Here is a 20,117-nt window from a genome sequence, read left to right as displayed (position 1 = left end):
CCGCAAAAAGTTTCCATTAAGCACATGGATTGATAATATGGACAGACTAGCTACATACGAACGAACTGCATGTTGACGCAAATTAAGAATGGATAAATATGAAGAAATCTGGAAGGAATATTTAAGTGATAAGGTGGACAGTGGTGGGAAGTAGGGGGAGGAGAGGTGGGGAAATATTGTTAAAAAGGTGCAGTCATAGGTATATCAGTATTCAAATTTGAATTGTTAAATTGTGTTAGTAGTGTTATTATGGTTATTGTTGTGTCTTCTGCAGTTGTTTGTATTGAAAAAATGATTAAATAATTATTATTATTTTAAAAAAAAGGCCAGCAACACTCACCGTCTCATTCCCAAACAGGACATCAACGTAAGGTAGAACTTTCATCATGGGCTCCTTGTAGAACTGGCTAATAAATGGTGCAGAAAGGTTCAGAGTGAAGATCTTGTTGTTTGCAGAAGCCTGAGATGCTACTTTCAGTATAGATTCTGGCGAGACCGTCAAAAAGAAACCCTGCAAGCAAACGCAGAATAAATTGCTATTCAATATGTTTTTTAAAAAATAGCATTTCTGTTGTGGAGGTGGAAAGAAGCACACACAGAAATAAGATGCCACAGTACCACCAAATTCCCATTTCCTGAAGCCGGTCCACGAGGATACCATGGTCAATGGTATCAAAAGTCAACAAAAGATCAAGAAGTAGGAGGGAGGTCACTCTCTCCCTGTCCCCATTCCCTGCAAAGGGCAACCAAGGCCAATTATGGAACAAATTACAGAACAATAGAGAAGCCACAAGTTTTGATCCTGCCTTGGTCACATCTGGTGAGTTGGGCTTGGTTTTCTTTAAGCAAAAGCCATGTTGTTTTATTTTTAATGGGGGGGATACTGTTTTTATTGATGGGACGCGGGTGGCGCTGTGGGTTAACCCACAGAGCCTAGGGCTTGCCGATCAGAAGGTCGGTGGTTAGAATCCCCGCGACGGGGTGAGCTCCCGTTGCTCAGTCCCTGCTCCTGCCAACCTAGCAGTTTGAAAGCACGTCAAAGTGCAAGTAGATAAATAGGTACCATTCTGGCGGGAAGGTAAACGGCGTTTCCGCGCGCTGCTCTGATTTGCCAGAAGCAGCTTAGTCATGCTGGCCACATGACCCGGAAGCTGTATGTCTGCTCCCTCGGCCAATAAAGCGAGATGAGCGCCGCAACCCCAGAGTCGGCCACGACTGGACTTAACAGTCAGGGGTCCCTTTACCTTTACCTTACTGTTTTTATTATTCATTTCTTACTTTTCACTTCCTGCAAAGGCAGCATAAACAAAGAAATAAAACACTTTACTTTTTCTGATAACAAAATAAAGGGGAAACCATTTCCGTAACTTAACGTCCAACACAAAACTCAAGTTGAAAAGCGATTAACACAATCCTGCGCATGCCTCCTCAGCCATAATTCCCACTGAGTGCAGTGAGGCTTATACCCAAGGAAGAATGTATAGGATTGCAGTCTAAAAAGGGGGGGGGGTTGTTTTGCCCAAGAAGCAGAGTAGAAATACCTAGAAAAATCCCAAAAGGTTTCTGGGTCACAAGAGGTATCACATAGGATTTAAACTTTTGTCTGCTTGATTTGCACGTGCAGCTTCTGCCTAAGTTGCTTCAAGCCTTTCTTATATAAAATAATTACAAGCTGCTGTGAATTATTTACAGCATGGTTACATTTCACATGTAATACCTGTTAAGTTATGTTGGCACTTGCAAGCTTGTGTGTTGAATTTGGATGTTCGTATAATTACGACCACCTCTGATGACTGTATAATTATGGACAACATTTACATAATGCATGCAAGCAACATTTTAAAAGCAGAGTGCCTCACCCCTCTTTTAAAAGAAAAATGGCACAGCCTGAGTTGGCTTAATTTATTATAAACTACTGATTATGGAGCATAAATCTATGGCAGCTTGTACTATATTGCAGAGTGAGTGAGTTGTGAAAGAATTGTTGCATTAAGAAAACACAAAACATAAGAAGCTATCAGGCAACCTCAGCACATATAATCCTGAAACGTGGGATGATTAAGGCTGAGTGTGCCAAATACTGCTCTTTCAAAATGTGCTACTAAACGTATAATTAGCCAGCTTTCCAGGCCCACTAGGTGCTACAACACCTTTGAGCCACAAGGTTGCAACCCCGTGATAGGAAATAAATGAGAACAAAGTGATGCCTTAAATAATTTAGATGAACACACAAGTAACAGGCCTTTTATTTTTTGAACTAATTTTAGAAATGTGGGTAATGCAACAAAAAATATCTTTTAGATTCCAACAGGAAGTAAGGTAAAGGTAAAGGGACCCCTGACCGTTAGGTCCAGTCACGGACAACTCTGGGGTTGTGGCACTCATCTTGCTTTACTGGCTGAGGGAGCCAGTGTACAGCTTCCAGGTCATATGGCGAAGCAGAGCAGCGCACGGAAATGCCATTTACATTCCCGCCAGAGCAGTACCTATTTATCTACTTGCACTTTGACGTGCTTTTGAACTGCTAGGTTGGCAGGAGCAGGGACCCAGCAACGGGAGCTCACCCTGTTGCGGGGATTCGAGCCGCCGACCTTCCGATCGGCAAGCCCTAGGCTCTGTGGTTTAGACCACAGGGATACTCGTGTCCCTGTAAAAAGCAAGAAGAATGACTTTAAAAAGTGGAAATCTTTCGCAAATGGGAACAAAATGGGAATAACACATACAGTTTGTATTATTTTAATCATAACAAAGCCGCATTCTGTCATCGCCAATTCAGACCTCACCACTGGAAAACCTGGAAAATATTTATTCATTATTGCCACCTTCAGAATTTTCTCCTCAATGGGATGGAAGAATTCAGCAAAACAATTTTGGAATGTTTTGGTCTACAATAAGTTCTCAGGAACCGCCCCACTCCTGCTGAAATACTAAAGAATCCTAAATTATGGCACAATCTAACTAGAGAATCTTAAATTATGGTACAACCTATTTCCAAAACCTTCCAGTTTTGCAGCTGCATACTAACCACAATGGCAGAAGTGTGACATATAGGATAGATGAGCATTTAGTTTTGAAGAGAGTTGATATTGTTACCACTTGATTTCTCTCATTAGGTTCTGCAAGGCATTGCTAGTGGCAAAAGCAGAAATCATGGCTGAGTTATCACAAGACCCCTTTTACCATCTTAGTTTTCTTGGTGTCATCAGAATTGATTGCATCTCTGGATGTACTCGATGTTTTTTAAAAGCTCTTTGGCTGAGGCTGGGAGCACTTCTATTTTTCTCTACCCAATTTTTGTTAACCTTTAGAACGGTGTTTCCCAAAGTGGCCGATATTGCCGCGGGAGGCGGGGGGCAGGCACTGGAAGGATCCAGGGCTGCAATTGGGGGGGCGTTGAATAAAAAATTTGAAAAACTGTACACATTCCAACTATGTAACATAGTTGTATTTATTTATTTCCAAACAAACACACAAATTGCAAGGGTTATAACAAATATAGATGCATAAAAAACACAATTTTGTCACTGCATCTTTCTGTTTGTTCACGTAAACAATATAGGTTTCCGTGGGGTGTGGGGCACTGGGCATTTTTGTTTCTGAAAAGGGGGTGGTAGGCGAAATAAGTTTGGGAACCTCTGCTTTAGAAGCTAAATGAACTTTGAGAAAAGTAAAATACAATGACTTGGCAGAGATAGCCTGGGACACAAGCATCCACAGCCATGCTGAAACATTGCTTCCTCCTCCTGTGGATTTAAACACACTGTGCTTAAAAGAACCACTTTCAAGTGTCCCATTACCAAAAATGAAACACCACTTAGTACTCTTAAAGGTTAAAGTTAACGAAGCTCAGGGTCACATCAGAAATTTATCATGAACCTCGCTTCAAAACATCAAAGTCACTGGCAACCAGGGTGGGGGACTCTGAGTGGTGCTCTAATAGGAAATTCCCTTGAACGGCAATGTAGACGCAGCCAGGATTCTTCATGTTTATTACATTTTAAACCCAGATTTTATCTAGTACTTTCAGCAAAAAGAAATTGCTGGTTGATTCTTTGATTTTCACTGATTTGATCCAGAACGCAGTTGTTTTAAATTGGACCGAGTACGGATGGCACGAAAGCAAAAATTTCTCCGAGTAACGATTTGGGCTTGCTGCAGTTTGCATTGTTTATTTTAATGGAAGCATGGCTTCATAAGTGGAAAATGACGAAGGTTTTAGCTATTGTTTTATTTCAAGCAGGCAGTGTTCCAGGTTCTGATGAAAGCTGAATTTCAAACACTTTTCTGTACTAAAGTAAAAAGCTGAACTGTCAGTATGTGTGCTTATATTGACCCTGACATTTTCTTTTAAATAAGTGCCAACATGTCAAAAGGAGAGGGGGCTGCTTTAAGGCTGGAACAGTTTCATTAATGCTAAAGCAAACTCTTAATTGTTGCCACATTGGTATTTATCATTACAACAGCTGCGCTGCAAGTTCTTGAGATATAGCAGCGAACATTAAGAGCATCAAACTTTTATCATATACATGCCTAAGATGACGCTTTAGTGATGCACATCCATTTCTAATTAAATTCTATGGCCACAGCCCAGGCAATGGCTTCAACATACACTCAATGGGAAAAGTTCCTCCCTTCTTTTTCAACAGCAACTCTCCAAGCAATATCACATACTGCTTTTGAAATTATTTGGAAGTTCCAAAATTCTGTCCAAAGCACTATTGGCATATGGAAGCCCAGGGATGGTTCCACAGCTACCTGTTCTTCTCCTTAGGCTGCCATGGAAAGTTTGCATTAATATAACCCAAGATGTCCGGGACCTTAGCTCACAGAGAATTCATGGTACAATGTATATTTCAAACTATCCCTGTGTAAGTTGTACAATGCACTGAACCGCTTCTGCAATCCTAACAGCCTAAGAAGAGCCTGCTGGTTGGAAATTCCCAGGTGTCAAAAAAAAGGCTATTTATGTATGCCACCACTGCGGCCCGTGTTTTGTTAGCCCCCAAATGGAAAACGAGCGAGGTCCCAACTAAAGAAGAATGGCAACTTAAACTGATGGAATATGTGCAGCTTGTGGACCTAACGCAGTGGCGTAGCGTGGGTTGTCAGCACCCGGGGCAAGGCAAGTAATTTGCGCCCCCTAACCCGTGGATTTGCGCCCCCTAACCCGTGGATTTGTGCCCCCTAACCCATGGATTTGCGCCCCCTAACCCGTGGATTTGCGCCCCCTAACCCTAACCCCCAGATGTTGCGCCCGGTGCGGCCGCCCCCCCCTGCACCCCCTGCACCGCCACGCTACGCCACTGACCTAACATATAGAATAAGAGAAGAAGAAGAACATATGTTTAAAGAAGACTGGAAAGTGTTTATTGAATATATGGGGGGAAACTGTGTACACTTGAAAACGTTGGCAACGTTAAGATAAATTCAGCAGTGTAAACAAGTTTTGATGGCTGTATTAATGGAATACTGAATGGTTTAGTTTATGTAAAATATGCAGGGATTTATGATATGCAAATTGAACCATGGAACGATAAGACATTTTAAGGTTGTTTAATGAATATTTTACATTTTAAAATAGAAAATTTAATAAAAATTATAAACAAAGAAGAAGAAGAGCCTGCTGCATCAGGCCAGTAGCCCACCACGTCCAGGATCCTGTTCCCACAGTGGTCTACCATATCCCTATGGGAAGTAGGATCTCAGCATAACAGTTCCTTCCCCTCCTGCAGTTTCCACCCAACTGGCTTACAGAAGAATACTGTCTTCAATGCTGCTGTTACAACTTGACCCTCTTTGTGAACATCGCCTTTCATTATAGCCTACCTTCTTCGTAGCAGCTCAGGGAAGTGAATACACAAGCAATTTCCTTTTAAAATAAAAATAAAAATCAGAACAACCCTGTTAGGTAGGTTGACCTGAGAAACAGTAAATGTCATTAGCTGGGATCTGAACCTGTGTTTAACAGGCTGGGACAAGATTTAGCAGGCTGGGAACATTATATGTCAAAAAGGGCCCACTCGCTCTCTCTCAGTTTATTTTAGTTGCTAGGTTACCGGCTGAAAAAGGAATTGTTCCTAACAGATTTGCAAGAGGTTAATTTGGATTTTCATCATCCCCAGCTTGCTCTTATTACTGGTTAATCCAGCCTTGAAAGCACATAATTATTGCTATTGGTGCAAGTATTATCTTACAGTAAAGAAGCACAGGCTAAAAATATTCCCGCCGTGTGAAATCAGACTTTGTTGCTCTGAAGATGTCCAGAGGAACACAACACAACCCTTCACCATATTTACAAGAAGCTCCACACAGCCTATAGGAGTCCTGAGAACACTGCTTTCTGAATATACCGTATTTTTCGCTCCATAGGGTGCCACCTAGTTTTTAGGGGGGGGAAATAAAGGGGGAAAATTTTATTTCCCCCCCCCAGCCCCAAAGAGCAAAGAAGCCAAGACAGCCAGCGGGATCCACCCCGCTGGCTGTCTTGGCTTCCTCTTTAGAATCATAGAATCATAGAGCTGGAAGAGACCACAAGGGCCATCGAGTCCAACCCCCTGCCAAGCAGGAAACACCATCAGAGCACTCCTGACATATGGTTGTCAAGCCTCTGCTTAAAGACCTCCAAAAAAGGAGACTCCACCACACTCCTTGGCAGCAAATTCCACTGTCAAACAGCTCTTACTGTCAGGAAGTTCTTCCTAATGTTTAGGTGGAATCTTCTTTCTTGTAGTTTGGATCCATTGCTCTGTGTCCGCTTCTCTGGAGCAGCAGAAAACAACCTTTCTCCCTCCTCTATGTGACATCCTTTTATATATTTGAACATGGCTATCATATCACCCCTTAACCTCCTCTTCTCCAGGCTAAACATGCCCAGCTCCCTTAGCCGTTCCTCATAAGGCATCGTTTCCAGGCCTTTGACCATTTTGGTTGCCCTCCTCTGGACACGTTCCAGTTTGTCAGTGTCCTTCTTGAACTGTGGTGCCCAGAACTGGACACAGTACTCCAGGTGAGGTCTGACCAGAGCAGAATACAGTGGCACTATTACTTCCCTTGATCTAGATGCTATACTCCTATTGATGCAGCCCAGAATTGCATTGGCTTTTTTAGCTGCCGCGTCACACTGTTGGCTCATGTCAAGTTTGTGGTCAACCAAGACTCCTAGATCCTTTTCACATGTACTGCTCTCAAGCCAGGTGTCACCCATCTTGTATTTGTGCCTCTCCTTTTTTTTGCCCAAGTGCAATACTTTACATTTCTCCCTGTTAAAATCCATCTTGTTTGTTTTGGCCCAGTTCTCTAATCTGTCAAGGTCGTTTTGAAGTGTGATCCTGTCCTCTGGGGTGTTAGCCACCCCTCCCAGTTTGGTGTCATCTGCAAATTTGATCAGGATGCCACGCACAACCTCTCCAGCCGGGAGAGGCTACATGCAGCTTCGTTTTTAGCCGCGGGGCTGGGGCGGGGGAAGCCCGAGCTTCCCCTGACCCCAGCCCCCAGAACAGGTCCGGGAGCGGAGGCAAGGTTGTGCAGCCTTGCCGCTGCTCCCGGAGCTTGTGGGCTGGGGGAGCGCTCCGAAGGTTTGCGGATAGCTGCCTGAAGCCCGGGTAGCGCAGTGGGAGTTGGCACTGAGCTCCCCGGGCTTCCGGTTGCTATCCGCAAGCCTTCGGAGCGCAGCGGGCATTCCCGCTGTGCTCCGAAGGCTTGCGGATAGCTTCCTGAAGCCTGCATTCGCTCCATAGGATGCACACACATTTCCCCTTTATTTTTGGAGGGGGAAAAGTGCATCCTATAGAGCAAAAAATATGGTACTTTGGCCTACCTCTCACTGAGATGAGAGGTACTACGTAAGATTGTAGGTGAGGGCTAGAATAGTTGAAAGCTTCTTCCCACACAATAATTTTGCTTCACGCAGAAAATTAGAGACAAGGGGAGGTATTTTCATGCTAGCTTCTCTATACACATGAATATTTAGTATTTTTCACGGAGAGGCATTAAATCACATGAACGCTTACCTGCAGTCTGAACTGAAGTGTTATGATCCCAATACTGGATTGTTGAACCAATTATCTATGTGATTCCACCCCCTCCAATATCTGCCTAAGTCCAAACCTGTTAAGGAAATGCTTGATAATGGTACTGTATCTGAACACCACGCCAAATTTACTATTTTTTATGATTAGATTTATATCCCACCCTTCGTCAAAAGATCTCTGGATCAAAAGATGCCAGCATGGCAAGGCAGACAAAAAAAATGAGACCCTCCAAAGCAGTCAGTTCCCCTACTAAAAAAAAGAAACCCTTTGCAACCCCTTCCAATAATGCCCAGCCTTCGCCGAGAGCAATTCCTGCACAATACAACCAGACATTTATTGGGGCCGGTGGTGGGTGGGGAAAAGCAGTGACTGTGGATCTTCCTTTGAACAGCCCAAGAAGAGACGACAGGAATGCAGTTCTCATTCACACCCACTCCTCCTTATTCCCATCCAAACAGCACAGAAGGATGCTTCTGATTTCCCTCTTTTGATAAGACTCCTTTTCTCATGATGCGATCTTTATTATAGCGAGATAATACGCTCTCTCTTTGGGGCTCTTGAAATTTATTCTGAAGAGGGTGACAATGGTTTTGACTAATATTTTTCCATGTTTTGTGCTGCTGTTACAGCATGAAAGCGATCAGCGTTTGAGATAACATGTGTAATTATCTCTGTGCACACACTATCAAGATTACTCTTTAGGAAATAATGAATGATTACTTTAAGATTGCAACTGGTGTGTGCAACGGAAACAGAGTTAAATATACTTTAAGCTAAGCAGAAATTCACTGAAAGCAGCTCAGAAAGCCAAAAAGTTACAAGAAAGTGATTTAAGGGGGTTAATTTTAAAAAGTGACCTTGCCCCCCCCCCAATTTCTCATAGCAATTGCTTTTTAAAAAAAGGAATGATTTGGTTTTAGTGTTTCAGTAGGCTGGCATATTGGACAGGAGTCACTTCTGAGATTCTTATGGACAGAGGAAGATAAAGCAACTGAAGCTGAATTGGACAGGTAAGGGAAAGAGGGATTGGATAGAATCATAGAACTGGAAGGGACTCTGAGGATCATTGGGTCTGACCCCCTGCAATGCAGGAATATGCAGCTATCCCATATGGGGATTGAAGGGCTGATTCCTCTCCCAGTCCTCCTTTAAGCTGGGCAGCGGGGGGACTCTGGTTATAATGCCAACAAGTCAGGATGTCTGACAAGTGCTGCTGCACAATGTCAGGTCAAAGCGTGGGGGGGGGGGACAGACATAGTCCAAGACTGGGTCCTAGATCTGACCTGGGTGGATGAGCTCGGAAGAGTTGCTTTAACCCAGCTTTATCCAGCTGGGCTTTTGATGTAGCACCACCACAGACTTGATGATCAGGCAGGTAGTGCTGCCTTGGGGTTTATAGTGATTCCAGCTTGAGGTCTTGGTCATGTTCTGGCTTTCAGTGTCTGGATGTAGAGGCAGCTTCCAATGGTTTCATGTAGATGTTAAATGACACAAGAGACTGAATGAACCCTTGTGGAACCCCACAGCCCCAAAGCCATGGAGCTGACCAACAGTCTCCTAGAACTACTTTGCAGGTAGGGGCAGAACCATTAAAACACAGTACCTGCGATTCCCACCTTCATGAGTAACTCCAGGAGAACACCATGGCCAAAAGGGTCAAAAATTGAAGAGGCAAGCAGAACCAACAAGGTTGCATTCTCCCATCTCACTTCCCAAAGAGATAATCAAACAGGGCAGCTGAGACTGTTTGGGCACCCAAACATGGCCTCAAACCAGACTGGAATGGTTCTAGAAGCTGTGGTGTGGAATGTAAGAGACGCTAAAGTGGCAGAGATTGCTAGGGACAGGGTTTTCCTAGAAATTTTGCCACCTAAAACATACTCCTGCTGCAGCTTGGCAGATTCCATAATCTACCTGTAATTCTACAGGAAGCAAAATGCAGTTGTTGTGCAGCAGTTAAACTGTTAGAACTGACGTGACTTTAAAACAAAGATTCTTCAGTAAATGCCACCCTCCCTCCAATCTCCACTAAAAGTGTCATATGTAATTATAAATTTTCACCAAAGATGTCAAATTCTTACGCTAATCTTCATGCAGTCTGACACTGCCATTCTTCAACCTTTACAGATGCGAACAGTTATCACTTTGTTTGTATGTCACCACAGACAACATAATCAACAGTTTTCATATCTTACTGTTCATACATTTTGTTACAGTGGATTTTCTGCATGCTGTCTACTTTTGTTCGAGTATGAAACTTGCTAATTCTTGAACAGGGAACAGTTATCTAGTCTACGTTAAACATTTTAATACAAGATAAAGCAAAAGACAAGTTCAAGTTGTTTGTTTGTTTTTAAATCTCCATTATTAGATGCTCTGTCCTTATCAAATATCAATCCAAACCTATACAAATGCAACACAATAGGAGACTTTGTTTGGCGTTAGTGTCTTAATTTGAGGCCAAACTTCCATTTCCCTTTACTTATAGAAGGATAAGGAGTAAAGGCAAATTTTATGCTGAACTCTTAATGGAGAAAGGAATTAAATTTTGAAAAAGCCTGATAAGGCAGCTATGATTTCCCCTTTTAACATCTTAGTAAGAGTTAATCACTCTCTGGCCGAACTGCACTGAAATCAGTGAAAGCCAAATAATAATATACTAGCACTCTTGCAGAGTTCTTAATAACTGCATGTGGCTTGCATAGGAGGACTTCGAGGGACCCATTTTAACAGTTGGACTGGGACGTTCCCTATAGGGTCACATGTATATCATGTGCTTTGAGGCTAGTTTGATCCCCATGGGAATTTCTATAGTGGTGGTGGCCTTTGTCCATTGCCTGCAAGTGACATCCCTAAACAGGACAACACTCTTTCTATCAGTGCCTATCTTTTACTCTGGATGTAATCCCAATGCAAATTTTGTAGTGGTTTCTCATTGAGACCTGCTGAGGCTGAAGGAGCGCTACTCCTTCGACACCAACTCACACAAATGACAAAGATGATAAGCTGAGCTACCAACCAACCTTCAGATGCTTTGAGCCAGCTCTGCACTTTAACGCCAAGGTCCTAAACCTTCAAGATTCACTACAGCAAAACAGATGTGCAACCTAGGCCAGATTCTTAGCAAGGGCGAGTGCAGCAGGCACAATTCACCAGTACTTCCATATTTCCTCCTCCCTTGCCGAAAACCAAGACAGGAGGAGGAAGTGTGCATAATTCTTCCTAACCGTCTGAAGACTGTCTGTCCAATCACAAATAAGAAACAAATAAGTTGAGCTAATGCAGCTAAACTCATTCCTTTTCGGAGCCTCTCTTCCACCAGCTGCAGTCCACAGAGGGTCCAGAGCTCCCTACCCGTCTCTCTTGAGGCAGAAACATTCTTTTTTAAAAAAATTAAATGCATTAGCAACTTACAGTATTTTAAACAACAACCTACATACATTCAAATAGCATATAAAAAAACCTAAAGGAGAATTCTGTTTTTTAAAAACTAGATTAAAGCATCCCACCCATGCAAAAAGGCCATAGATAATTGAAAGTCAAATGTCAGATGAAAAAGGATTTTTATTTTTTTTTGCCTGGCAACTAAAGATAGGTGTAAGTATGTAGACAAAGAATACTGGGTCATCTTGTGCAACTTTGCATTCAAAAGAAGATGTATTTAGTTTTTTTTAAATACACACTAGTGGCAATTTTTTCTTGAGAGTTATTAATATCAGCCACTAGCCTACCTACAAGCTGCAGTCATTTTTACTCAATGAGCCCCATTTCAACCATGGGTTGCTGGCAAAGATGGCTATTTAGAACACAGTGCCAAAACACAGTAAATAATACCAAATGAAGAGAGTATTCCAGTGAACAGGAAAGCCTGCAAGATACCAAACACAGGCACCAATCTGCATCTCACTAAAATCAATGGCAATGCTCCAGCAGATTTTAGGGTTCCAGATTGCACCCACATTTCTCAACATAAAATCATAATTACATCACAAAAGGACCATGAATCCTGAATAACAAACATATATATGAAAAGTACTCAAGAAGTGTGATATTAATTAAATTATTGCATTTCTCCTATAACCCCATTTTAATGAAGACTATAAATTTCAGTTTCCCCTTGCTGAAAATCTTACTTATATGCATAACAGTTTGCTGGAGAAATAATAAATATACGTAATAAAAGTTTTTTTTAAAAGGCCTTTTAAGTTGGTAAAACCCAGCAAATTTAATTATCTGCTTTCTTTGCCTTTTAAACACAGCCTTAAGAGAGTGTTCTGTGCCATAAATTTGATCTCAAAAGGCCTGCTGCAGTTCTCATTTTCTGCTGTTTTTCCACTGGGCATTTATAGGGTTTTTTTGTGTTACAGGGGACCAGTAAAATGTAGAAGTAATCCTGCAGTTCCTGTGTATGAAATCAAGCTATTCCCTATTAGGTTATTACTTGTGTCCAAGACATTTTTTTAAGAAGCAATCGAAGCACAGGCTTAATACCATAGGTGTGATATTTCCCCCCCCCCACTTTTTTTTGGTAACACTAACCAGATCTAGACATTCAAGTGCTGAAACAAAACAATTATTTTGCTGAGCCTGTTAAGGTGGCTGGGTGTACATCTGCACTAATTGAAATCACAGCATGGCTTTTCAGGATGGGAACTGCATCAAAAGCACACAGAGGATGTGGAGATCTCAGATGTGTGTCTGCATTCTCTGAAGCACAAAGGAAACCAGATGCTATTGTTTATGCTCCATCCTGATGCTTCACTAAACCAATGACATAATGCGGAATGCTGTAATCTAAGTGTTCCCATCCCTTAATGAAAAGAAGGAAAATCATAAATTAAGGCAGTGTTAGAAACTGAGATATGAAAGCTAGGAGCTAAAGGGCACCTTAAACCTAGGTTATGGGCGCAACAATTGAATGTCTAGGCGCACTTTTTTTTAGAACAAAAATAAGAAGATGGAAATGAATGAACTGCAGCTAAAATATTGTGCTCATTCTTCACAAGGTCTAGTCCTTCCCCTGCCCACCCCCCTAAGATTCTTAAGAGCGTCTCTTCTCCTGTCTTCAGAGAGTAACTGGAAGTAAAGGTAAAGGTAAAGGGAACTCTGACCAGGTCCAGTCGTGGCCGACTCTGGGGTTGTGGCGCTCATCTCGCTTTATTGGCCGAGGGAGCTGGCATACAGCTTCCAGGTCATGTGGCCAGCATGACTAAGCTTATTCTGGCGAACCAGAGCAGCGTAAGGAAACGCCGTTTACCTTCCCGCTGGAGTGGTACCTATTTATCTACTTGCACTTTGACGTGCTTTCGAACTGCTAGGTTGGCAGGAGAACTGGAAGTAGGGATGCAGAAAAAAGGCCCTCCATTCATTCTGCAGTTTTAATCTGAAATCTTAGGCGCAGTACTGCACCCAGAGCCCAGAAACTGCTCACGCTAATGAAATACCCTGGACCTAGAACAATGGGAGTTTGGAGTTTGGGGAGGGTGATCATTTTGATCATGGCTATTTTGTCTGAGAGAGTGAAGTTGGTATTGTACAAGCATCACATTTTATAAAAACAGGTCATTCTTTGAAGATAATCTAGAAAAGGAGGCAACCAGATTTACAGAGAAATACGTTACGTGTCAAACCAGCAATGAAATCACGAAATAAAAGCACCAATATTATTTTAAGCTTTTCCCCCTTACTTTTTGTAAGGATAAAAACAACGAAGGGCCAGGGGGAAGTGAGAGAGGGGAATAAGTTACGTCCTCCATTCTTTATAAAGGTTCAGAGGACATAGGTGCTGGTAATGGCAATCTGAGTGTCACTGTTGGTGTCCGTAAGGCGTTGGTGAATAAAACAGCTGGTCCATACAAGGATAATGCATTTCATTCTCTCATTCAGGCACTTTTTTCTTTCTAATATTGTAGCACCAAATGTTTGGCCGCGAGAACAATGTGGAACATCTATTTTTGACAAGGTGAAAGGTCCCTGGCAAGCAGGAGGCAGCCAATCACGCATATCTAGAGATGCTTCTAGCACTAACTTTACAGTTACACAGAGCTCCGCTCAAAATGTTCAGGCATTCCCAAATTAGATAAGAGAGCCTACAGTACATTCCCACCTCTCACAATTTGGAGAAGAGATCATGTTTATGGAAAGGTCTCAAGGGTGCCCAGTAAATCCTAAAAAAAATAGTTTTTGCTGGTTTAGGAACCATTTTAAAAGCCTTGCGTGAAGATCTTAATGAATGCAAGGGTTGTCTTCCACTGAATTGGCTTCATGGGTCAACTCTTATTGGTTAGACACATCCAAATGGCTCAGGACTGGCTCTCTCCATATGAACCTAGGTAAAGGGACCCTTGACCATTAGGTCCAGTCGTGACTGACTCTGGGGTTGCAGCGCTCATCTCGCTTTACTGGCCAAGGGAGCCGGCGTACGGCTTCCGGGCCACGTGGCCAGCATGACTAAGCCGCTTCTGGCGAACCAGAGCAGTGCATGGAAACAACATTTACCTTCCCGCCAGAGTGGTACCTATTTATCTACTTGCACTTTGACGTGCTTTCGAACTGCTAGGTTGGCAGGAGCAGGGACCGAGCAACGGGAGCTCATCCCATTGCGGGGATTCGAACCTCGACCTTCTGATCGGCAAGTCCTAGGCTCTGTGGTTCAACCCACAGCGCCACCCGTGTCCCTCCATATGAACCTACTTGGACCCTAAAACCATCCTCTGAGATCGTTCTTTGTGTGCATCCTCCGTGGGAGGTCCGGAGGGTAGCAACACGAGAATGGGACTTTTCTACAGTGGCTCCCTGTTTGCAGAATGCTCTCCCTAGGGAGGCTCGCCTGGCAGCTTCATTATAAACATTCCTCTTCAACCAGGCTTTTGCTGATGGACATACGATGCCCTTTTAAATGTGTTGGGGAGGGTGGATTATTGGTTTCTTTTTGTTCTTATTTTTATTATGTATTTTGTGAATTGATGTTGTGAACCGCCCTGAGATCTACGGGTGGAGGGCAGTATACAAATCTAAAAAAGAATAAAAATAATTATCTATTTGAACTCTATAAGACAAGCAAGTGAATGACAGAAGAATAGGCCGCAATCAAGTGGACTACAAAACCAAAGAATGTGGTAAGTATGCACTGGAGTTGAATGTATCATCAACTAAGGTAAAGGTAAAGGTACCCCTGCCTGTACGGGCCAGTCGTGTCCGACTCTAGGGTTGCGTGCTCATCTCGCTCTAGAGGCCGTGAGTCGGCGCCGTCCGAAGACACTTCCGGGTCACGTGGCCAGTGTGACGAAGCTGTAGCTGGCGAGCCAGCACCAGCGCAGCACACGGAAACGCCGTTTACCTTCCCGCTATAAAGCGGTCCCTATTTAACTACTTGCACTTAAGAGTGCTTTCAAACTGAATCATCAACTGGGCTGGGTCAAAGAGTTCCTATGAGTTTGTAGAGATCAACACTCAACTCAACCACCATGGAAGCTTTTCTTGAGATTCCTGCATTTCAAGATTAGATGACTCTCAGGGTCCCTTCTAAGTCTACAGTTCTATGACTTGGCACCTTTCAATATAGGATTTATTATGTTTCTTCTGCAAAACACATCCTTACTGAGGTCACTGTAAACACGCAACTAGTATGAAGAAAGGAGTGAGTGGCTGAAATAAGCTAAATGTGAATGGCACGTGCATAGGTTCTGTTGAATTCTGTTGTAAATATGATCAGCATTGCACAAAACTCATGCCCTACAAATAAAATAAATGACACATTTTACACAAACCAGGCCAAGGCCAAGAAAGAATAAGCCATTAGAGGGAGGGCTTTGGAGAATGAGTGATTGCATGATTCCAGTTTATCCCTGGAGGGTCAATTTGATTTTTATTTCTAATACAGCTATTTTATAGAAGAGCAGTTTTGAACAAAGCTACTGTTTTAAAAATAAAAGTATGTACATACCACTAACAAGCCTTTAGCAACAACCGGTGGAAAGAGGCACAACACATCATTTTCCATTTGGCCGATGGAAACAAAATGGCTAGCTTGTGCTCCGACAAGCAGCAAATTGATTTAGGTGGTGTGATAACAGAGCAGGGGTAGGCAACCTAAGGCCCATGGGCCGGATGCGGCCCAATCGCCTTCTTAATCTGGCCCACAGACGGTCCAGAAATCAGCGTGTTTTTACATGAGTGGAATGTATCCTTTTATTTAAAATGCATATCTGGGTTATTAGTGGGGCAGAGGAATTAGTTCATTTCCCCCCTCTCCGGCCCACCACATGGTCTGAGGGACAGTGGACCGGCCCACCTCTGAAAAAGGCTGCTGGCCCCTATAACGGAGCATCCATAGAAACCTCACCACATATGTTTTTAAAAAACGCTCCCACAATGTGATCTCAGTATGGCCACAGTTAGATAACGTGATTTCTTAATTTTATTTTTTGTTCCCTTATTAGATGTGGTTTGGGGAAATCAGAATTAATTCTGGGTGAAATATGGGTTGCCAGTTTGTGTGGGTGCCATAAAAAACCTGAGATACAAGAAGCTTCAAATCCACATTAAATTGTTGTGTGGACGAGCCCACATTGAATTTCTTTACTGGGGTAACTTTGCATAATTTTGGAAAGATTTCTCAAATAAAGCTGAAAGCCACCCAAACTATCAAACGTCTTAAAAAGTGCTTCAAAACTGCATGTAAATTTTGCCTTAGGGGGACTGAGGTGCCAACTGCTAGGTTTAATAATATAAATCTCCTTCAGTTTTGACTCTGAATTCTTTGCTTTGTGAAGCAAGTTGAAAGATATGGTCACAAAGTTAAAGCAAAAGGGTGTTTATCTAATTAGAAAATAAACCTAAACACACACGTCAAAGCAATGGTTTGGATCTCCTCTTGTTTTGGCATTGTGGTATTACATATGTCCTGGATAAGATTACAGACTACCTTACAAAACTAGGAGGAATTTGTGAGATTCAAAACAGAACTGGCCTTTAAAGTTGAGAACCCTCAGTGCTATGGCTAATCTGCACAATAATTCAACCGCAAAAGTTCCAATTACTAACAGATACCATATGCAACTTTTAATGAAAACTGCATCAAGTTATCTCTGTCCATGGGATAACACTATTTACTATTTAACATTTCAATCTGTCTCGAAATTAGCAAACTATTTGGAGGTGAATGAAAGTAAGGCCATCACGTTGTACAAGGTCTGAAATGAAGCTGCTTATCTTGACAAAACACATTTATTTTGGAGAGTAAAATAGATCATCTTAATATATAGTCGAGGTGCAACAGGATTATTACATTTAAGATGATCTAATCCCAGGACATGTTTTAAAAAGTTTTGTTCCTAAAAGGAAAGAGGAAAGGCAGACACACAAACACACAGAGGGAAACATTATATGGCCTTCAAGCTCTGGTCAAATAATGTCGGTATGTAGAGAATATCCACACCACCTGCCTCTACCAGGTAAAAGAAGAAACAATTTGTCCAGTAGCACTTTTGACTCATACTTGTGAAGAACATACCCCAGGAGAGTAATTCAAGGGCAAGGCAGCAAACCCATTTATGGAGAAGGTTAAAACATACAGAAGCATTTAACAGACAATTCTTCTTTTCCCCTGTAGGTAGCAGCGAGAATGCCAAACTTGCTTCAGCAGTGGTAAGACAGAAAAGTGAGAGGGAAACCCTCTTTACTGGGGTCTAAGCATGCCGTTGTGCCAGGAATGTCCCTCACTGGTTAAATCTGGGTGCGTACAGCCCATTTACAGCCCCAATAGCTTAAAAAAACACCTGAGAGTTAACACCCATTGTCACTTGTTTCTAAAAAGATGTATCGTGGGGTTTTCTTGTTTTGCATAACCATTGCTGGTTTCTTCATAGAACTGTAGTGTTGGTGTGGCGATCACACAGGGTCCCCGGACGTCTGACGGTCTATTGATCCCTGTGCCACCACTGAGATTGCCTCTTCGCTGCCACCAACCCGTTTCTCTCGGGTACACACGGAGTCCAGACAGTTGTTAACATTAACAAATAATCAAGTTTATTTTATAGGCATGAACAAGCTTATGGTTTCAGTTAATTGTTCTTGTCAGTTTCTTAATCTGTTTCTTTACCAATTCGTTCCTAACAACTTCAAACTGATTATCCCAACTATCTATCTGACGCCACCCAACAATTCCTCTCACTCCCTCACAACACAACTTGACCAACCCACAGACTTATCCTCCCTCTTCCTTCTTCAACTCCCAACTCTCAACTGACTTTCAAACAACTCCCACTCTAACTTTAACTCCACCCCTCGGGTTCCCACTGGCCAATCACTTCACTCTGATTTTACCCTTTCCTTATGACCCACCTAGGAGGCAAACGCCACAGTTGGGAGGTACCCTGAGGATCATCTAGTTCAGGGGTCACCAACCTAAGGCCCATGGGCTGGAAGTGGCCCACAGAGGTCTTTTGACCAGTCCACGAGCCGCTCCCGAACTGAGCTGCCCGTTTGTACGCTGCGCTATACCAGAGCAGCGCGGTGCAGGGACTCGCTTCCGTGGTGCTGGAAATAGCGTCTCTGAACACGCAGACACTAGAAATCACATGCACGCACGCGATCCAGCCCAGGCAAGATAAACCTTGCTGACCCCTGATCTAGTTCAACCCCCTGCAATGCAGGAATATGCTGTTGTCCCATATGGGGAATGAAACTGCAACCTTGGCATTATCGGCACTACACTCAGTCTAACACAGGGGTCAGCAAACTTTTTCAGCAAGGGGCCGGTCCACTGTCCCTCAGACCATGTGGGGGGCTGGACTATATTTTGGATAAAAAAATATGAATGAATTCCTATGCTCCACAAATAACCCAGAGATGCATTTTAAATAAAAGCACACATTCTACTCATGTAAAAACACCAGGCAGGCCCCACAAATAACCCAGAGATGCATTTTAAATAAAAGCACACATTCTACTCATGTAAAAACACGCTGACTGTCTGAGGGCCAGACTGAGAAGGCGATTGAGCTGGATCCGGCCCCCAGGCCTTAGTTTGCCTACCCATGCTCTAACCAACTGAGCTATCCATGCGTATGATATCTTTGCTACTTTAACAATCTTGTTTCAAACTCTTCATATGTACCTTTCATCACCTATCATTCCTCCCCCCCACCCCCAGAAGTAGTTTAATAAAACATTTGAAACTTGTAACATCTTTGACACAGAACAGCAGATGCTGTTACCACCCTTACCTTCTGAAAAGATTTTATAAAACCAGAGGGTGTGAGGGAAAGATCATAAAATGATAGAAGCAATTTTTAAAAGCAGAATTATTGAACTATGATAATTACATTAGATGAAATGCTTTATAAAGGCTTTTAATTGCCTTAAAATTTGTGGATAAATCTACCCAGGAGATCACACTCACATCAATGAACTGCATTATACCAGCAAGAGGAACCTTGGACCAATGCCAGAAAGAGCAAATACAATGGACCTCACTTGGCTGCAAATTACCAAAAAGCAAAAAGAGAGAGAGAGAAAGTGACAGAGCTAAAGTGACACGTTTGCATTGTGGGGAAAAGATCAAATATTGATCAACCAAGCTGAGGTAATTAGAATGGTCGTCAAGGAGATGAGATGTACATTCTTACTTCCACTCAAATGCATCTTTGTTTTACACTGAATTTGCTATCTGCTTGGAAGCATTTCAAGGATTTGTGCATTGTCAATTAGCTGCACATGTGTTATGCTCGTCGTTTGTTTCAAAGATATAAAATATATACGCATTCAGATTATACTACAGGGTTTTAATTTGAACATTTCTGGGGGTATTGATTACGAAATGGGGCTGCCACCAAACTTCCAGTCACTATTGGATAAGACTTAAATTGATTATCAAGAACAAAATGGATGACATTAAACTGTGACGTAAGGCCTGATTTTAAAAGTGGCACTGAACATAATATCTGTGTGCACAGGCCAAGCTTTACCCATGGATGAGGCCACATTTAAATGTATCTGCCAGTCACCATGTGTGCAGTTAGCATGCTAGGAATCCTGTGTAGAAACTGTTGAGCCAATCTGAACATGTTCTGAGCATGTAAAATG

The 20,117-nt window shown here is 42.6% G+C and overlaps 1 protein-coding gene across 3 annotated transcripts in view; it reads right to left on the bottom strand.

The window, feature by feature from the left end:
* The window catches only part of ADK (adenosine kinase), a 200,871-nt gene that overhangs the window by 71,821 nt on the left and 108,933 nt on the right, over nt 1-20,117 (bottom strand). For all 3 annotated transcript variants that reach the window (XM_083502793.1, XM_083502795.1, XM_083502794.1), the window contains exon 7: nt 341-511. In XM_083502793.1, coding sequence (XP_083358919.1) covers nt 341-511 — 171 coding nt within the window. The remainder of the gene's footprint in view (nt 1-340; nt 512-20,117) is intronic.

The sequence above is a fragment of the Podarcis liolepis genome (assembly GCF_965112155.1).
Source record: "Podarcis liolepis genome assembly, chromosome: 5".
NCBI lineage: Eukaryota > Metazoa > Chordata > Lepidosauria > Squamata > Lacertidae > Podarcis > Podarcis liolepis.
The sequence above is the reverse complement of the archived record's forward strand: the minus strand, read 5'-3'. Positions and strand labels throughout refer to the sequence as shown.